We start from the raw sequence: 15,738 nt of genomic DNA on the forward strand, positions 1-15,738 counted from the left end.
TTGTCGGGGGTGAGTCCAATGTCTTTAAAAACAACGGTGCTATTGCATCTCTAAATACAATTATCTCCGACACGCTTGCACATTCTGAGATTCAGCGGTGAACGGGACACCCACCCTGCAACGTCAGGACGTCTCAGAACGGGAAACGGTGAATGTGAATTTGATCTTTACCTTACATCGAAAAGGGAGTGTTTTTTTCATTTACTTCATACATTGAAGGCATTCAAATTGAGGTCATTGAAAAATGACGGTAGCGATGGTCCTAGTATTCACGTACACTTCTTTTCAGAGAACACCACGCAGCAGTTTGCACAAATGGATGCTGAAATATTGCTTAAATTTTTGCAAGCTCCCGTCATTAATATTGCAACACATGTCGATTCACTTTTGAGTTTGACGGCGTGAGCGCAGGAGCAAAGGGGTGGATAAGGCTAGAGGGGGGCTCAGCCCCCCTTGTAAAATCTTGTTGCCAAGTAAAAAGATGTTGGTAGGAAATGAGTCGAATTGAGCGCCCGGGTGTCTAGCAGCCTTTGTTTGTATACACGGTGGGGGGGGGGGGGGGGTGAGACTCAGGGCAGAATGTACGACAGACGGCAGCAGATCGCCGTCGTTACTCATTCTGTTCAGCTTTTAACGGTGGGTCACACCGCAAGATTGTGGCCGATGGCTGACTTCTGCGTTGATTAAAATGGACATCGTTTTGCAGCAAGACAACCGCTGACCGTCGTGTGATTATACAGGGACCAGCCATGGGAACGTGGAATTTCAGGGGCTGCCCAATGAAGATGAGCGCCAATGCCAATTATTTTCTGTTTTCATCATGGGACCTCCCTTGCCAGTATCAAAATATAAGAATAAGTTGATAATTGGTTCTTTACCCTTCTATCTGGCAACAAAACTGACACCTTTCTGCAAGGAGTCATGTTTGCATAGACCGCAATACCTGCAGTCATAATACAAACAAAAGAACATAACTCTGATAATGTGCACTGTCCTTGAAGTTGAAGTTGATTGGTCCACACCCGAGACATCAACTTCAAGGACAGTGCACATTATCAGAGTTATGTTCTTTTGTTTGTATTATGACTGCAGGTATTGCGGTCTATGCAAACATGACTCCTTGCAAAAAGGTGTCAGTTTTGTTGCCAGATAGAAGGGTAAAGAACCAATTATCATATTTTTACTGGCAAATGAGGTCCCCATAGTATAGGAATAAGTTGTACCCTTTCTGGCAATAAAACAGGTGTTAAGATGTTAACACACGAAATTGAAACCGTGTATAGATTTTCTTTTTGTTTTATAAAGCTTGGGCTCGCGGCGGCAAATTTGACTTCCCATTCAACTCGACGGCAACTCTGTTTGATTCCGCTTTGTTATTATTTACGGGTCTGGGTGTAGCCATTCGAAGCACGCAGGCCGATGTTTTAAACCGAATTTCTGGTCGCATCAAGGAAGCGGCGGAGGAGGAGGATGTGTTTGTGGCCGGACGGGATTTGTTTTGTGTTGTCGGGAGGCGGAGTGCTCTGGACTTCATGAATCCAGGGCTCGGAGAGGCACGCACGTTCTCCCTTTCTGTATATAGTTTTTCTCTCTGTATGTAACCTGACCACACATCCACATCTCTCACCACGTGTATTTACAGTACAAGACAAAGACCCCCCCCCCTCCACTATCGCCTTAACAGACTGTTGGGGCAAGTGATGTTCGCTAGCACCTATGAAGGCCACCACGACACACGAGGGGGTGGGTGGCCAGCACCACGCCTGGCCGCCTTTGTCTCCCCAGTGGCGATGTTTACACACCGCACCAGATACTCATCTGAGGCTGAGTCGAGCTGGGCAAAGCCCAGGACCGGTTCAGATAATCGTCACTGGGTGTTTGTCGTGAATCAAACTCAGGTCCCCGGATTCGTAGCGTAGCATGCTAACCGCTACACTACCGCTCCCAACACACACACTCACACACATCGTATATATGTATATACGTATATACGCACGCGCATACAAAGACAAAAATAGCCTCCATTTCGCCTTACAGGCTGTAGAAGCAAGTGCTATTAGCGAGCACACACTATAGCTCGGCATGGCATACAAAGGGGCGGTGTAGCAAGGAGCCATTCCTGGCTGCCTTTGTCTCCCCAGTGTCGATGTTTATGCACTGCAGCAAGTACTCAATTAAGGTTGTCTCAACCTAGCGAAGGGCCATGGCCATTTCATGTAGCGTGTACCATTGCTGTCATCCATGACTGAATAAAACCCTGGTCGCCCAGCATTGTAGCGCAGTGTACTAACCATTGCACTACCGCTCTACGCGTACGTATATCAAAGATGCACACACATGCACGCACGTCGTACAAACCTGCAAGCAACGGTCTTTCTGTCCTGCCCCTTCTCTCGCTCTCTCACTGTGCCTCCCGCCTCCACCCCCCATGGACCCCCCCCCCCCAAACACCCACACAAATCCACAGCTCCCCTCTCCGCGCCGAGCTCCTTCACCGTTCCCGGATGACCCAAACAAATGAAACAGCAACAACAAAAAAAGTTTTGGCCGTCTCAAAATAGCGCGCGGTGGACGGGGAGGGCCTTGTGTTTAGGCAGCTGGGTCAATCTCACACGTGCACTCCCTGGTTGTGCAATTGCACGAGGTCCGCCTTCATGCTCTGAACGCTGCTCAGGATCTTCTTCTGGTGCCCGATGAGCGTGATGCCTATTCTCACGATGTCACTGCAACGACAACGGACACGACGCAGCGGACACGTCAGTGCACTGCTTATCCAACCCGAGGTGGTCCCTGCCTCTCTTTAACACGAGTGGCCGTCACCAAACCCGCAATGGCTTTTAATGACGACGACGATGACAATCGTAATACATAGCAGCAAAATAACAAAAGGGTTTAAAGGTGACGCCCTGCGTTCGCACACCTCACGCCACCGCTGGCGGAAGGGCCTCCACTGGAGGGAGCTCTAGGAAGCCAATGGAGGGGTATATTGGCCTACTCTTCCAAGTTGGTCAGACATCTCGTTGCACCACGGTAGCACCCAGCATATAAAACTAAAATAATAGCGACACCCATCTGTGTGTAATTATCCAGAGGGGTGACGCAGATGTTTGGGTTCACGAGTTTGCAATGGGGAGGTCGCGAGTTCGAAATGCCGGTTTAGGGGGGGGGGGGCTCGGCTCATCTTTATTATTAGTGTGAAACGTGTCTCTCGTGAAATCTCTCTGAGGTCGATATAACAAGAAAAATTCAACTTTATTGGAAGTCAGCGGTGGTTGTAGTTTGGGAAAACCTGCCCCACTCACCCACCCCTTTGCACGCGATTCTTGAAAATGCTCCACTCACGTTGTGACTCTCTTTATTATTTTTCATAAAAATACAGGAAAGGCTCGGGGAGTCTCACGACATTTCATCCTTTTATCAGGAGGGTCCCCTGTAATGCGACGTTTTTCCAATATCCTTTTTCTTTTTCTAAAGACAGTGTTTATAGAGAAAATGTGACACGGGAGGCAAAACATTGTCGCACACCGCTGTAAAACTAACAGACGGCGTGTTTTTTCACGGAATCCTTTCTGTTGATATTACCGTTATTAGTCGTTGGATGCTCAGAACGGGGCGTTATTTTTCCAACGATTTTCACCGCGACATAACAAAAGGTGTAATTGCCATACTGCGAAAAGTTCCTAGAAAAATACACAATTTCTACACAAAACCTGGAGCGCTTCAGTTGGGAGGCTTAAGTACATTGACCGGCAATGTTGGCTTAGCCTATTCTTTATTTGTCTTTCTTTATGCAGTGCAGGTCTATTGACCTTCATTCCACATCATGAAGGATCTATAACCTCTCCGCTGGGGATGTCACTGTGGTTGGGTTTCTGCACAATCATCTATGTGCGCGTGTGTGACTAAAGTAAAATGCCATGGAATCGCACACGTAAACGGAGGTAATTACTAGTGAAATACGTAATAACGTTCAAATCTTTATATTCTTGGTTCTTTCGGTAAAGTCACGTAGAAGGGAAATAATGAAATAATATTTATATAAAACAATACAAATTCTCACGACGTTTCGACTGCAACACAAGCAATCATCATCAGGTGTGAAATCCACAGCAAAAAAAAAACTTCGTGAAATTTTGTATTGTTTTATATTTATATTCTTTTATTATCTCCCTTCTACGTGACTTTACCGAAAGAACCAAGAATATGAATCCCTGCAGTCACGAAAGCTTTAAATCAAAGTTCAAATCTTTGTCAATGGACTGCTAGACACCTCAGCAACTGTCCAACGTGGTGACCATACTTCACCGCGCTACTTCTCCGGTCGTTTTTTTTCATATGCGACCTATTCTTGCTCTGAGGGAAAACAAAAACTTTTCCTCATATGCATGAGAGAAATAATGATGATGATGATGATAATAGAGCTAAAACAAAGGGGAAGAATAATGATACATTCGCATGGCATGTATAACCATTTCTAATCTGGATCTGTCCTCTGAAGTAATTGGATATAATGATACCTGTCAGGTCACACAACGAAATGATGTCACACGCAATTATGGCATTGCAAATGCCAGGAGGGAATCGTTTTTGCACTGCTTATTTATTCTTGTTGTTTTTGTTTAGTTTAAGGCAACCCTGCGATCAATCCATCCGATTTTCAACGGGATATGCCCCTAATAGCACAACAAATTTGCACTAAACTTTCGTTGGCATTGTATCATCTTCACGAGAGTTATCGTGACCCCCTGGACACGAACAGATGGACAGAGCTAATTCAGAAGTGCTTACAACCGTGAACAATTTTACAAAACATCAATCAAGAGACAGAGAGACAGAGAGAGAGGAACGACTCTTTCTCTGGTCATGGAGAAGGGTGCTATACTCACTCGGAGTCCAGTTGGACCATTTGCTCAAGGGACGTGTACCCTGCAGAGGCAAAGTTGTCCTTGTAGCGACCCATCTTGATGGCATCAAGCCACTCCTCCACCGAGCGGAATGAACCAAAGTCTGGGATGCTCTGGTCCAGCAGGGAGTTGGAAGACCTGGACAGCGCAACAGTGGAGCAAGCGTCGATGTAGCACCGGCGTATTGAACGGCAGAAGAACATCGCGCGGCCGATGCAGGCCACCTCATTGCAAACGCGGTCACCGATCTAACGCCACTGCTGCGATTCATTGAAAAAACGTCGCTTCGGCTATAATACCAGGCTGCTGCTGAAGCTGATTCGCCAAATCTTGACCGACATGAACACATGAAAGTTACCGGTCAACTGCCCCCCACGACGTTAAAGAAAGTTAATAAAGCATAACAGCTGGAAGCTGCCACGAGAGTTAAAATACAAGCCCCGTTCTGAAGTTGCTCTCACGTATCCCAAGTGTTATCTGGCTTAAGCTTTGGGTTTTGTTAAACTGGAGCCTTGCAAGTATCGGGTAAACTGAATCGGTCTATTGTGTATACGTCCAGTGGTACATTGAATACTCCTTTTGAAAGACATTTGATGTAATATATATTTTTAAATTCTACTATAAAGTTACAGTGTAAAATAAAACAACTAGAATTTAGACAAATTTCTTTTATTAAGGTCATGTAATTAACGAACCCCTCCTTGGGTTACTGTAAGTATCTAGTTGTCACAGTTTTGTTCATTATATTAATATTTCCCCCCTATTTTATGTCAGTTGTACTGCTCGTGTCATGAGATAACTTATTCGTTCAGAACTCCCAGACTAAGTGTCATCCCTTCAAATTATCTCTTTTTCATCTGCACATCAGGGGGCACACGTTCCCATATGACCTACTGCAAAGATATGCTCATCATGTGCGAGTCCAACTGTTATGATTTTAATTCTCAGATCTGAAGTGAGTTGCCTAATTACGTGAAACCCACATTTTATTTGATCAAGATGCGACCACGCTGCATTTCGTAACCCAAATTAATATGTGGCTCTACCAACTCGGTGCACTGACCCTTGAGTCACCAGGTCATCTCGAGAATTGTCAACATATTCTCACATCTCAAAGAGTCAAAGTGGTCCTCCTACTAAAATGAGCAATGGTTCATTTCTCTTGGTGGACAAGTGGCGGAAATTCCACATTCCTATGGAAGGGGCCAACTTTTCCTTTGGATGACCACGGCTGACTTTCCCACGAAGTTTAACTCGTGGCATTGAATCTGCAGGGATGTCACCATAGGTTGAGGAGTCAAGTAGTAAAACAAAAACTCAGCACATTCTTCAAAAACACTGCCTTATAGTATATTTATAAGTCAACGTTTTGGGAAACAAAACAAAAATGTCCCCACTTTATTGTACTATGAAGAAGGGGCATTTCCCAAAATGTTGCTGATTATTAACGTTTCCTTTTAAGGTCACGGCGTTATTGAGGAATGTTAATTGGGCGTGTGCACCGCTGCCAATTTAGCATCACCAAATAATGTAAAAGTTTTCTCACCACCTTGAAAAGTTCAAACATTTGCATCATACATGCGTATGATGCCATTGTAACACTCGTCTTGTACAGCATTATACTCATAAAATATAAATAACTTTGTTCAAACTAAATAAACGTATGACTGCACTGGGATTGCTGTGAAAATGTTTTTATTTTATTAGCCTGCAGCATTATCAGCTCGAATTATATACTCCAAAGTAATAACCCCATTAATTGGAATGCCGTGAATTTTTTCAATGATTACAGGCATAAAACAAAAAAATGTTCAGCCTTATCTTAATTAAAATCTGCAAATGACCTTTTTCCTCTACTCCCACGAACTGGGAATTGGCAACATTTTTTGGATGATTATTTTAATAGTCAGCTGATCTATTCAACAGTGTGGCGTATTCACCTGAGACCAATAAAATAATAATAATCACACAATCAATAGCGGGGGACTTAAACTCACACGCATCATTGCAAATGTAAAAAAAAATGGGCCTCAAATCAATATATTATCTTGCAGGGCAAAGCTACACAGCAATTTCTTTGAATAAATCTAATATGTTGCAACAGAGAAGTTACACGGGTATTATCAGCATTATTGTCTGGGCTGGGACACATGACAATTACAATTTTACGTAAAAAATAACACGTACATGTGACTCCATCTGGCAGACAGTCTTGAAATATTTAGCATTTCATTCAAAAGCACAAGCACACTGTCCTTAAATATCTAAAATACTGGACGAAAGTACATGCATGCAGCTTAAATTGTGGATATTTAAACTCGAGTACTTGTCATGAAAACACATACATATAAATATTCCCCACTTGGCATTATAGACTCGATGGGTGAGTGCCATTAGCGATAATCTAAGGCCAGCATGGCAAATGAGCAAGCAACGTGGCCAATGCAGAAAATCCACGCGTTGTCACAAAGGTCACCCGTATAGCCTCAACACACTGTAGGTGGCAAGTGCTGTAAGCGAGCATCTATGAAGTCCGGCACGGCACACGAGAGTGTGTGTGGCCTATACAATGCCTGGCCACCTTTGTCTCCCTTGTGGCGATGTTTACACGCCACACCTGGTATTCGTTTGAGGCTGAGTCAAAATATGAGAGGCCCAAGACCGGTTCGGATAATAGTCACTTGTGTTGATCGTGAGTGGGAATCGAACACATGAGTTCAGAGTATATGCAACTAATGTCGAATTAAACATTTTCAGCACGCACAGAAATGTAGAAAATGTTTCGTGATAATATTTATCTATCTAACATGTGTTTCCCTTATCGTAGTCAATGTTTTTTTAGCGAAGGATATTTCACGGTAAGCCTCGCTGTATCCCTGTTTGGAGTAAAGAGCCAGGAAGTGTAAAGCCATCAGCTATTAGGTCCTAAATTAAGGTACTGTGCCAGCAAGCGGCATTCAGCATTGTGAGTGCTTTACAGATAGATCTTTTGATGATTGCGAAATGCCAAAACACCAGCATTGGAAAGTAACAAGTACTGAATGCAATGGCTGTAATCGAATTACAAAGGGCAAATAACAATAATATCCTTAGATTACTCCATTTGAAGTGTGCAATCGGAGATGACTTAGCATTTAGAAGCTGATAACTTGCATAGTCGTTTTACTTTTTGCTCGAGATTGATGCCAGCGGCAACTAAAATGAGGAAATTAGTTAATCGGAAGCACGCGCGATTAAGAGAAAAGCAGCAACCCCGTGCACGTTGGCCGTACGTTTTATCCGAATGCAAAGGCATGCAAGTAAATCTGATTGTTAATTTGGAAATAATAAGAAAACATTGTTATTCCATCACACTACTTCTATACGTTCAAAGTATTCGTATTGAGAGAGACAGAGAGAGCCGGGCTGACTTTTTTTTTTAAGTTACTCTCCGAACCCTGTCCGTCGCACCGCCGCGTCACCCAACACACCTGGTCGTGACCTCTCCAGACGCGGACGTCTTGAGGACGTTGGGGTTGCGAATCATCTTGTCGAGAATGCCGACGATCTGGCCGAACTTGGGCCGGTCGGAGCGCTCCTTCTGCCAGCAGTCGAGCATGAGCTGGTGGAGCGGCAGGGGGCAGTCCATGGGCGCCGGCAGCCGGTAGCCCTCCTCGATCGCCTTGATCACCTGCGGGGCGTGCGGGGGACATCGTCAGCAGCTCGAAATGTCGTCGCTAAAAACCCCCCTCGATAACTTCTCTGCAAGGCGTCAGGTCGATTTACGTTCGCGTGAAAAGCGCGCGGTGAGAAAGAAGAAGGACGCCTGGAGGTACCGCTGAGAGAGACAGAAAGTGGAGCACGTGCAATGCCAGAACGCACGTGGGGTTAATGGCATCGTTTCAAACTGTTCGCAAGAGTATGTGGGCTTGGGCAGGACACGCCACGAGAAGGGATGATGGTGAAAAGTATGAATGGAGTGGTAGCCGGTAGCCCTCCTAGATCGCCTGGGGGCACGGGCACACGGGGGCATCGTCAGCTCGAACGTCGTCGCTATACCCCTCGATAACTTCTCTGCAAGGCGTCAGGTCGATTTAGATATTTTCTTTAACACTTTTTATTTTTACCAGGTAAGGCCCACTGAGCTATACAGATTTGTTTCAGAAGTCACCTCGCCACAAATAATAGCTTAACGAAGTGGCTTATCATGTGGACATTTATAGCAACCAAATACTCTAAACGAGCGCTCAAAATGTGAAGGGAAAAACTGGATGGAGCTGAAGAAAAATCCACGCGGCAATGGGGAGAGCGAACGTGCAAACTCCAAATATACAGGCGTCAGGGTCGGGATGGAACCCACGGCCTCCTGCATACCAGGCGAGGTGATTAACATCTCGCCACTGTGGCGTATAAAAAGTGTGCAAACAAGCATGCCTGGAATTATCACCCGAGAGACACAAAGTGGAACACGCAGATACCAGAACGCACGGAGGTTCATGGCGTCAAGTGTTACAGAATGTCACAACCCCTCCACCCAAAAGTAGAATATACCGTGCGGCAAATGGAAACCTAAACATACCCACTTTGGTAAGAGAGAACAATGAATAGAGATACATTGCCAATGCTTTCAACAGCCTTGCGCAGGTATCAAACCTAGATCGTTGCTCGAGTATGCCTGCCTCAACATGAAAGTATCCATACTCTTTGGTTCTTTCGGTAAAGTCACGTAGGTATAAAATAAAATTAAATAGATCACGATGTTTCGGGCGCAACACAAGCGTCCGTCATCAGGTGGGACATTCCTGCAGTCACGAAAGCTTCAAATCAAGAATGAAAGTATCCAGCCGGGTGATGTTGCGGTTCGAGCATCGATTGTGGTTATGGCACTTGGAGGATGTGGGTTCAAATCCACCGTGGGAGATAGATCAGTGCCTCATTCCTCCTGTGTGTATAAGCAAGCGTCACTTTGTTTGTTAGCCGTTAATGGCGGCTATCTTCTGGAAACGCTAGCCCCTGCCATTGGAACGTGCAATTTCCATAACTGGATAGGAGGCTTCACGACCGTCTGAGGTCACGTGATGCAATTATGTTGCACTCATTAATTGTCCTCATGTCGTATTGGCAGCCAATGATGTGCATCCAGCACGGGACTTGACCACTCAACAACTAGGAATGATGCCGGCGGTGCGAGGTTGAGGTGGGAAGTTTTGACTTAAAAATTAGTGAATGCAGGAATTCATATTCATTGGTTCTTTTTGGGAAAGTCACATAGATAGAAAAATAATAATAATAATAATAAAAAATGAAGTGAAAAAAAGATATATAAAAAGTCTTTTATTATTGATTATTTTATTCACTTTTTATACAAATAAAATATTTTTTTTATTCACTTAATTTATTATTATTTTTCTATCTACGTGACTTTACCGAAAGAACCAAAGAATACGAGGTGGGAAGGCTTAACGTCCCAGTATTTTATAGCAGCACCTCAGAGGAAGTTGTCGTGTGTGTGTGTGAGAGAGAATGCTTAACACTGTTGATAAACGGCGAGTGGAAAATACGGGGAAACTGAGGCAGGATACAGAACAACAATGATCGTGGCTTGGGAAAGCAGCGATGAATGGTAAAAAAATGACCACCTACCAATCCATCATCAGTTTTTTTTCTTTTTGCTAGTCCTTCATTCATAACGTGAGCTTTTACGTGTCCTTCTTTATATTATATTTGCGAATGTGCACGGACACAACGAGTTTGCTTTTGCTTCCATGAGCATGTTTGAGAATTTGTATAAATAAACAAACAAGAGACATTTCTTGCGCGGGTTTTTTTTGTTGATTCAAAGATTGCCATTCGCCATTGTCGAGAGCAAACTCGAGCGCTGCCTTTTTGTTATTGGTGTATATTTTGTCTCCATGGCATTCACAACTTCGTTGGGGTGTGTGTGTTTGGAAGCGGTAGTGTAGCGATTAGTGCATTCCACGAGGGTTACCCAGTGACTTGGGAATCCCCTAGGTCGACGCAGCCTCAAATGAGTATCTGGTGCAGTGTTGCCAACATCGCTACTAGGGAGACAAAGGTGACCAGGCGTGGTGTTGGCCAACCCACCCCCTCGTGTGCCGTACAGGTGGTGCTCGCTAAGAGCACCTGCCCAAAAAGGTCTGTGAAGTCTATACGGGGTATCTTTGTCTTTGTCTTGTGCACGTGTGCTCATGTTGAAACATTGGTTAGCACACTGTGCTAAGATCACAGTGACCTCGCTGGGATTCCCAGCCATTCACATCAATAATACATGTTTTTTTTTTTTAAAGCCTGTCCTGGATATCCCCTAGGTTATCTCGGCTCCATACGAGTAGCTGGCACAATGTTGAACATCAGCAACTGAGGAGGAATACATTGACGAAGCCCCACAGTGGGCCACGGTACGTGCCCTTTCAATGTTAATTTTCAAACAGTTGTTAAATCCCCTACTGATGTACATTTTATATATTGTTCCAGGTCACACTTTCAGGAAGATTAGTATCGCAATATTCTGTTGTTAAATCAAAAGATGTCCTATCCGTTGTGTTGACACTGAAGGGGCTTATCAGTCTGTGTCGATTTCCAGATGGGATTTTAACTTAAACTCTTTCCATTGTGAGCCAAGGTGGTCCGCAACACTGCCACCAGGAGACATTGTGCATGTACGCGTGTGATTATATTTATAGAGAGAGAGCGGTAGTGTAGTGGTTAGCGCATTGTACTACGAACCTGGCGACCCGGGTTCGATTCCCGCTCACGGCAAACACCAGTGACGATTATCTGAACCGGTCCTGAGCCTCCCCTAGGTCGACTCAGCCTCAAATGGGTACCTGGTGCGGTGTGTAAACATCGCCGCTAGGGAGACAAAGGCGGTCGGGCGTGATGCTGGCCACCCACCCCCTCGTGTACCATTCCGGCCTTCATAGGTGCTCGCTAACAGCACTTGCCCCTACAGTCTGTTAAGACTATACGGGGGGTCTTTGGTCTTTGTCTCACATGTGTGTGCATGTATCTATAATTTCCCTTAGTAGACTGGTGAAGGTTGGTGAAGATATGTGTTTCTATGGGAGGCGATTACTAAATAGTTCATAACTAATGTTGCAAGTTTGTGATGCTAAATGTTTGGCTGCAGATGATGATGAGCATATTTTTGTCATAACACAGCATGCTATAATATTCATTCGACAATTTTACCTCGCTTGTGCAAGCAACCTAACTCTGCTGTTAGTAGTAGCAATTAAGCTACAGCGAAGTATAAAACACCAGCCACAATGTACATTTCAGCTATGCGCAGCACTACCCCAAACTCCAACACAATAACACGAATGATAACTTTTTTGTTTTAATAAGCGAATAAAAAGGCAGCATGAAAAGAACTTTGAAAGTTGTGGTATCCATGTATGGGCTAATCAGCACAAAAAAAGCCAAATATTTAGTTTTATTTTCATCGTTAAAATATTTTTCCCACTGCCTGTTTTACCAGCTTCCATTCAAAGGAAACTCTCTTTCAACTCGCTTGTGTATATCCCCCCCACCCCAACTATGTTTGACAGCGACAGCACTCCGTGTACAGGCAGCACGAGTGTCCTGTGAACCTTTCTTACTTCTCAAAGCACGGATGCTCTAGGCACAGGACAAAGAGAAGGGAGAGAGAGAACACTGTGGCTTAAAAAAAACAAGAATATGTACAGAGATTGCTCGAGCAACCAACGTGTGGAAAGAGTGGCCCAATGCGTGACTGACCAGCAACAATTACGGTTGGACTTTACAATCACGTGCGGTTGTACATGTATAGTGTACGTGTCGAATGGGCGATGAGGAAGTTCATGAAAAGTATTATTTTTGCCAGGGTAAGTAAACAATAGGGTTACGTTGTAGCTCCTCTTATCCGCATACCGATTATTATCCAAACAACTGCTGTTATTCAAGCATCTGAATGAATACATACAAAGAATATCAAAGAAAACTCAAAACATTCGTCCATAACACTATGGTCTGAAAATGAAAAAAAATATGTGATTGGGAACATATCAGGAAATGGCCCTTCTTCAGAGCACACACAACATATGTTTGCGTTTGGTTCTCCAGTCGAATTGTTTGCATAAACGTCTTCTCAAGTAACTGCTGATACATTTGGCGACAACATAGATCCTTATCCGCCTCCGTTTCTCAAATGTGTTCTATTTTGTTCCTTAGAGACACTGTAGCTATTCCATTCTTGTCAAAGGTTTTTTTTTAGTCATTCCTTCATGTGCGTTTTTTTTTTATTTCGGCCTTGGCTGTATCAATTTCTACCCAGTCAATGCATTTTAAAATTCCACAAAGGCCAAGCAAAATGGTACTTGATATTCACTCTTTTCAATTTACAGAATCTGATCTGATAGCACGTGCATTTAAGCAGTCACGAGTGCTTGTTTTCATTATCTCTCATGTATGTCATTGGGAAAGATGAGGCAAGCATTTACGATCTTTAACAAAGGTCCGCGATGACGTCTCTCATATGTGTGACGCTGTGCATTCGTTAACCCCAGCTAGTTGTGTGCCATATTGTCTTTGAATGACTCACTTCCATACCTACGAACCCATACGGATTCATCCCGTATTCCTGTACATGGAAATTGAGTTTTTAGGTCCTTACGGCATACAGCGGTTTCAATACGGGCAACGTTTTTTCGTCTATTTGTTTGTGTTTCTCCCTTGTGATGGGACTGCGTAGGACGAGTGTTGGCCAATGAGGTCTGAATTGGTCTTTAATAAGTTAGAGGCAACACTGATAAGTGTGTCGACAGCTGAGCACTTGGGTCAAGCTGGGCCGAAACGACTTTGCAGCTCAACTAACGCAGCCGACGTCGAGCATCGCTCGACAGTTTAAGTCTGCAGAATGCCACATCGCAACCTTGCTGTTGCAAGGAGGGAAACAGGTAGACGTTAAAATGTGCAGTCGCCGCAAATGAATTATGTAAACTTTTCCATTAGAGTACTTAACACGGTACGCTGTTATTCCGCGCTCACAGATGGGTTCAGAAAGCACCTCCTGTGCACACACTCCCTCTCCATTGTGAACCTGACATTCGGGGATCTGCGCCATTCATAACGTGCTTTTGAATATTCACAAAAGCTCGCAGCCTAATTAACACGGACAATGCCGAATGGTTGGCCATTGTACTGCGTACTTAAATGGGGGTGAGATGTTTTAAAATTGTAAGCTGTTATTAAGCTGTGAAAAGCGTCTGTGATTGGTTACGACCTCCAACCAAGGAGCAATTACCCTTCGTACTCATTTTAGTCCGTCACAATTTACGTGGACTCAATTCGAGGGTCTCTCCTTGTCCGTTGGCGATACAATACGCAATAACACGTGGACGGGTCGACCACGGTCAGTTTATGGGCAGCTCGCCTGTGGTGGGGTAAAGTGTGGGTATGCCCTCCTCTTTCAAGACACCTGGGCATTGTGGAAGGGGAGGCCGATAGAGCCGTTCCCCATGGAGGGCTTTCTGCCAGCTGTGGATTGAGCGTGCAATTGCTGGGCTGCACCTTTAACAATACCTTTTATCAAACAAATCACGAAAAACGTCTATAAAAAAATATTCAGCATATATATTAAAATATTTATCATGTATACTTTTATATATATGTACTGTACAGTGTATATATTTATACCACGAAAGACTTCTCATGCTTAAGCAAGCACTAAGCACTACTCATCTCCACTGACAAGCCGTTGGTGGAAATTACATGTCATTATGGCAAGCGTCAGTTGTTTCGATTAAAACCATACTTGAATTCCCAAAGTGGCATTTATTTTAGCGACGCCAGAGGAATGATTGGTTGAGTCGACGACTGACTTAGGATTTAAACTCGTAACCTTCCCATTGCAGTACGGGCAGTCTTATCGTAGCACCACTTGGCCCGGTATATTTTTTTACGAACGGCACAATATTCATACATCTTACAGGGCCACGCCCTCAGCAATTGCCGAAGCCTCTATTATTATTGCGTCCTAAAGTAGACTCTAGGATGATAGTTCTGTGTATCCTACTTACACGTGTAACGTAGCGATGGGAAATGATTTTGGGAAGGCGACAGAAAACTCTTTCTTGTGAAATGCGATTTGAAAACGTGCTATGTTGGGAAGCATCTCATATCGCCCTCTCACATGGATTATTTTTTCAAACGTTACAGCCATCCGCGCCGTAATGAGTGGCGTTGTTGTGCACTGCATCTCAAGGGTGAGATTTTTGTTTTCATTCAATATCTAGTCAAGGTCATTTTCAGTGGTGCATCAAAGCAAAGCAAGAGATTTCTGCTTTCATTTCTTTGAATCAAAGAACCAGCTGTCACAGTCTGCTTATAATATATTTGTCCTCTTGAATTTTATACATATGCATGTATAGTATGTATACTTGTATGAACATATACAAATACAAAGATTGCCTGTGCAGCCTAAACAGATTGTTGGGGCAAGTGCTGTTAGCGAGCACCTATGAAGGCCGGCACGGCACACGAGGGGGCGAGTGGCTAGCATCACGCCCGGCCACTTTGTCTTCCTCGTGGCAATATTTACACACTGCACCGGCTACTCATTTAAGGCTGTGTTGACCTAAGGGAGCCCCAGTGACCGGTTCAGATATTCATTGGTGATGTTGGCTGTTAGCAGGAATTTAACTCTGGTTGCTCAGTTCGTAGCACAGTGCACTAACCACCATACTACCACACCCCACTGCACATATATATACACACTCGCACAAATACTCGCATATGCAATAAGTGAATTATGAGCAGTCTGACACTGACATAATATAGGTTTGTGTATTGGGAGGATCCCGTGGCAGTACTT

At 44.2% G+C, this 15,738-nt stretch overlaps 1 protein-coding gene across 1 annotated transcript in view; it reads right to left on the bottom strand.

Annotated features, from left to right (window-relative positions):
* Positions 1–1,134: 1,134 nt before the first annotated feature.
* Positions 1,135–15,738, bottom strand: part of LOC133352494 (ephrin type-A receptor 4-like) — a 107,880-nt gene continuing 93,276 nt past the window's right edge. Inside the window, exons 16-18 of the mRNA XM_061568176.1 lie at positions 8,375–8,574; positions 4,887–5,042; positions 1,135–2,723 (exon numbers count right to left, since the gene is read on the bottom strand). Coding sequence (XP_061424160.1) covers positions 2,609–2,723; positions 4,887–5,042; positions 8,375–8,574 — 471 coding nt within the window. The 3' untranslated portion in view covers positions 1,135–2,608. The remainder of the gene's footprint in view (positions 2,724–4,886; positions 5,043–8,374; positions 8,575–15,738) is intronic.

Source organism: Lethenteron reissneri, chromosome 40 (assembly GCF_015708825.2).
Source record: "Lethenteron reissneri isolate LAM-NWPU_2019-01 chromosome 40, ASM1570882v1, whole genome shotgun sequence".
Taxonomy (NCBI): domain Eukaryota; kingdom Metazoa; phylum Chordata; class Hyperoartia; order Petromyzontiformes; family Petromyzontidae; genus Lethenteron; species Lethenteron reissneri.